Genomic DNA, 5,015 nt, shown 5'->3' with positions numbered 1-5,015 from the left:
TGACAACTTTCTTCTTAGGTTCCTGAGGCTCATCCTCCTTGGTATCTTGCTTTAGCTCCATCTCATGAGTTTGGAGTGATCCCAACAGCTCACCTAGACTCAGTCTGTCAATGTCTTTTGATTCCCTTATGGCTGTAGTCTTGGGTCTCCATTCTTTTGAGAGAGATCTTAAGATCTTTCAAACATTCTCACAATTGGAGTAAACTTTACCTAATCCTTTCAGCTTGTTCACAATATTAGTAAATCGAGTAAACATAACATATATATCTTCATCATTTTTCATTTTAAATAACTCATACTCATTCACTAACATGTCAATCTTAGATTGCTTAACTTCAGATGTACCTTCATAGGTCACTATAAGCTTATCAAACATCTCCTTAGCGGAATCACACATGCATGTCCTATTATACTCCTTTTCTCCTAAGGCACATTGAAGATAGCTTATAGTTACATAGTTGAGTTGCATCTTAGCTTTCTCAGTTGGAGTCCATTCTTCTTTGGGCTTGTCTATGGTATTTGGTCTATTTTCAATAACTTCCCATGCGTCAATGTTGTTGGCACACATGAAGTTCTTGAAGCGATTCTTTCAATAGGAGAATCCTTCATCTTCAAAGAAGGGGGATTGGGTAATGTTGTAACCTTCAAACTTATGATTAGCAGAGGTTTCCATGGTCTTAAACTCTTAATTGGATTAAAAAAATCACGCTCTTGAGATCCCGCTCTAATACCAAATGTGAATTCACCTAGGGGGTGAATAGGTGAAGGTTTGAAGATTAAAAATAAATGCGAAAAATAACACAAAATATAAAGATAAGCAATAATTAGATAATAATTAGAGTAAGAAGAAAGACACAAAGATTTATAGTGGTTTGGCCGACACGTGCCAACGTCCACTCCTCTCAACTTAGAGAGAATATCACTATAAGAATCTTGAGTAAGAGCAAGAGGACTCGGACAACTACTCTTGAGAAATGAGCAAGAGGACTCCTTCTCTTGATTTCGAGCAAGAGGACTCAACCAACTAATGTAAAATTGAAAATAAACACTAAGGGGTTTAGTATTACCTCAGACCTTAGTGAAAATGAATGCTACCTTTCAAACAATGAATCTTAAATGCGAATGTAAATGAAGGGAGCAAGAGTGAGATTGATCTTCCTTGAATTTGAGTATATAATCTCACTTGGGAGTAATTGAATTTTGAGAGCTCTTGATTGTGATTAATTGTAGTGTTTAGATCACTAATCAAGAGGGTATTTATAGGCCAAGAGCCTAGAACTAATTAGAAATATCATTAAGGATTGGATTCCACAGTCTATAAATGATCTGGTATGCTGGATGGGAATCCAGTATGCCGGATCACCTAACTCCCATTTAAATCATAGGAGTAACGGTCAAATTATAAAGGTCCAGTATTGATCCGGTATGCCGGATCAGGGCACTTTGCAAGTTCTCAGGATCCGATATGCTGGATTCTGATCCAGCTTGCTTGACCAAGCTACTGGTTCCTTTTTCCTGAGATTTCCCATTAATCTGGTATGTCGGATCTGGAACCGGTATACCGGATTGGGCAAATTCATTATAAATAGGTCCAATTCCATTAGGCTTAGGTTTGGGGTTTCCAAACACAAAAGGGCATATGTCTTAGGGGTCTAATTACCTCTTAGGGACATTCTACATGGAAGCATGCGTGCGTGCGTGCATTACATCAAATGTGACTCAAAAAGAGAAAATACAAAAAAGTATTAATACAAATTCTTCAAAGCTTTTCAAAGCTTGCACATAGTCTTCAATCTTCCAAGGATTATCTTCCAAATCTTGAAATGTCTCTTCTTGTGTATGCTCTTGTATTTGTATACGCTCCCCCTCAGTTGGTGCTATGCTTTGACTCTAAAACACTTAGAACACAAGCATTAGTCCAAGGATGGTCTTATTTGTTATCATCAAAACATCTTTGTATGCTTAAAGAGTCTAGGGCCATGTGTACTTCCCTAATATTTGGGGCTTCTGATGTTCTTCAAGGTTTTGAAAAATGGTAGGCACTTGTCCCCAGCTCGCGATATGAACCTCATCAAGGCCGCTATCCTTCCATTCAGCCTTTGCACCGATCTTACCGTTCGAGGTAGCGACATCTCTTGGATGGCCTTGATCTTCTCAGGGTTAGCTTCTATGCCTCGGGCGGAAACCATGAAACCTAGAAACTTTCCTGATGTTATGCCAAAGGCGCACTTCACCGGATTCAACTTCATTTGGTTCTTCCTCAATACCTCAAACACTCCCTTGAGATCGGCCCAATGGTCCTCGGCCTTGACGCTTTTTACAAGCATATCATCCACGTACACCTCCATGTTTCGCTCGATCTGTGTTTCAAACATTTTATTGCCTATCCTCTGATAGGTTGCTCTGGCGTTCTTTAGCCCGAACGACATTACGCTGTAGCAGTAGTTCTCCTGATCGGTCCTGAATGTCGTGTAGGTCTCATCCTCCTCATTCATGAGGATTTGATTGTAGCCTGAGTATGCATCCATGAGGCTCAGCATCTCATGACCTGCAGTCGCGTCGATTAATAGGTCGATCCTTGGCAGGGGCTATTCATCCTTAGGGTATGGCTTGTTCAGGTCGGTATAGTCCACGCGCATTCACCACTTGCCGTTTGGTTTGGGAACCATCACAACGTTTGCCAGCCAAGTAGGGAATTTCTCGCTCCTGATGAACCCCGAACAACTCAACTTCTTGACCTCTTCTTTGATTGCAGCTTGTCTATCAAGGGCAAAATTCCTTTGCTTCTGTTGGATTGGCTTCTTAGTTGGATCCACATGGAGCCTATGTTCGGCAATGTCCCAAGGTATGCTTGGCATGTCGGAGGCCGACCATGCGAAGACATCTGAGTTCTCTTTCAAGAGTCGCCCCAACTTACCTTTCTGTTCTTTGTCCAGCAACGATCTGACCTGCACTATCTTGGTGGGTTCGTCCTCGCTAAGAGGGAATGGGATGTGGTCTTCCACTGGCTTTCCTCTCCATTCTTTGAGCTCATCCCTCTGATCGCTATAAGGTTCTCTATGCATAGAGCCATCCCCCAGGTGTTGCTGTTATTCTTCTTGAGGAATAGTGCATAACACTCCCTAGCCTTCTTCTGGTCGCCCTTGATTTCGCTAACACCATTCTCTGTTGGGAACTTCATCTTCAGGTGTATCAGTGATACAATCCCCTTCAGGGTAGTTAGGGCTGGTCATCCCAGGATGCCGTTGAAGAATATGACTGACCTTACTACCATGAAGGTAATCATAATCGTGACTTTCCGATGGTGGTCTCTAAAGGTGACTAGCAATTCGATTGTTCTTCCACCAGCTTTCCTCTTCGTTCTATGAGCTCATCCCTCTGATCGCTAATGAGGTTCTCTATGCATAGAGCCATCCCCCGAGTGTTGCTATTATTCTTCTTGATGAATAGTGCATAACACTCCTTACCCTTCTTTTGGTCCCCCTTGATTTCGCCAACACCATTCTCTGTTGGGAACTTCATCTTCAGGTATATCGATGATACAATTCCCTTCAGGGCAGTTAGGGCTGGTCATCCCAGGATGCCATTGAAGGATACGACTGACCTTACTACTATGAAGGTAATCATGATCGTGACTTGCCGAGGGTGGTCTCCGAAGGTGACTGGCAATTCGATTGTTCTTCTAATGGAAGAGGAGGCTTCTAAGAACCCATGGAGGTAGGTTGCTTCTGGTTTGAGCTTATCATCACTGAACCCGAATTGCCTGTAGGCCTCCAGTGAGATTACATCTACGGACACTCCGGTGTCAACCAGCATCCTATGCATAACTCGATTGGCTATCTCCACCTGCACCATGAGGGCATCTTCATGTGGTAGGTTCACTCCTTCTAGGTCGATGTCTGAGAAGGAGATTACCATTTCTATTTTGGCTACTTTGTTCGGCATCTCTGCTACCCCTACAAACCGAGCGTGGGCTTTTTGCGTTTCTTGTAGACTCCTGCCTTGGTTCTCCCATTATAGTGAGGATTGGGGCTCCCCTGGTATTGCTTAGTCCTGGAGCATTTCTTCTTTCTTCGTGGTGGCCGCTATCCCCGACACGATCTATTCTCCTCTCCTCTCATCGCGGCTCCTCTCTCCTCGATCATGATCTCTACCTCCTTGACCCGAACAGCCCTCTCAACCTCCCTTTACTTACTTGTTCAGGTTCCCTATTTTGATGAGTTGTTCAATCTCCCTCTTTAGTTGAATGCACTCTTTTATGTCATGTCCTGTATCTTTGTGGAAGCAATAGTACTTGTTTGGATTTCTCTTCTCGGGTCCAGCAAGCATGGGTCGCGGCCAATTGAGCAAGCCACAGTCTTGAATCTGCATAAGGATTTACGACCTTGTGGTGTTCAGGGGAGTGTAGTCGAGGCTTCCAGCCCGATCAGTCCTCTCTGGGCAACGCTCAGTTTTTTCTGATCGATGATCACCCTTCTCTTGTCGGCGCACTATTCTAGTCCATTTGCTTTCTCCGTGATCATCCGGCGCCGATCTTTTATTCTCCTATGGTTTGGCCTCGATCACTTTCTTTCAAGCTTGTAGTACTTCGGCCATGTTGGCAAACTCGTTGTACTGCTCCAGTAGTTCTTTCATTGTCCAGGTCTCTTATGCCCCCAGCTAGGGCTGCATGTTGAGTCTGGTCATCCAGATCCCTAACCTCCAGGGATTCCTTTGTAAATCTTGTGACATACTCCTTGAGGGACTCCCCTGGATTCTCTACCATGTTCAATAAGTTGACTATGGTTTTCTTCTATTTGACGCTGCTTTAGAAGCGGGTGATAAACTACTCGCAAAGTTCTGCGAAGGTGTTTATTGATCAAAGCTTAAGCCCTGAGAACTATGAAGTGGCCATACCTTTGAGGGATGCCAGGAAAGCTTGGAAAGAGATGACCTCCGACCCACCATACAGGGTCATCATCCCATTGAAGTAGTTGATGTGGTCGTTGGGGTCCGTGGTTCCACTGTAGAGCTCG

At 43.7% G+C, this 5,015-nt stretch overlaps 1 protein-coding gene across 1 annotated transcript; it reads right to left on the bottom strand.

Annotated features, from left to right (window-relative positions):
* Window positions 1-2,639: 2,639 nt before the first annotated feature.
* Window positions 2,640-3,945, bottom strand: LOC122644941. The gene is made up of 2 exons (XM_043838299.1): window positions 3,605-3,945; window positions 2,640-3,057 (listed from the first exon to the last, which is right to left on the bottom strand). The coding sequence occupies exons 1-2, from the start codon at window positions 3,943-3,945 to the stop codon at window positions 2,640-2,642; spliced, it is 759 nt and encodes a 252-aa protein (XP_043694234.1).
* Between the last annotated feature and the right edge of the window lie 1,070 nt (window positions 3,946-5,015).

The sequence above is a fragment of the Telopea speciosissima genome, chromosome 11 (assembly GCF_018873765.1).
Source record: "Telopea speciosissima isolate NSW1024214 ecotype Mountain lineage chromosome 11, Tspe_v1, whole genome shotgun sequence".
NCBI lineage: Eukaryota > Viridiplantae > Streptophyta > Magnoliopsida > Proteales > Proteaceae > Telopea > Telopea speciosissima.
This window is presented reverse-complemented; position numbering and strand designations above follow the sequence as displayed.

What these genes read in the sequence shown, in the direction of transcription:
- LOC122644941 (XM_043838299.1), bottom strand. Translation starts at nt 3,945, where the DNA reads ATGCCGAACAAAGTAGCCAAAATAGAAATGGTAATCTCCTTCTCAGAC. An exon ending in ATTACCTTCATAGTAGTAAG is followed by an intron (nt 3,058 to 3,604) that starts GTCAGTCGTATC and finishes CTCTATGCATAG; the next exon opens with AGAACCTTATAGCGATCAGA.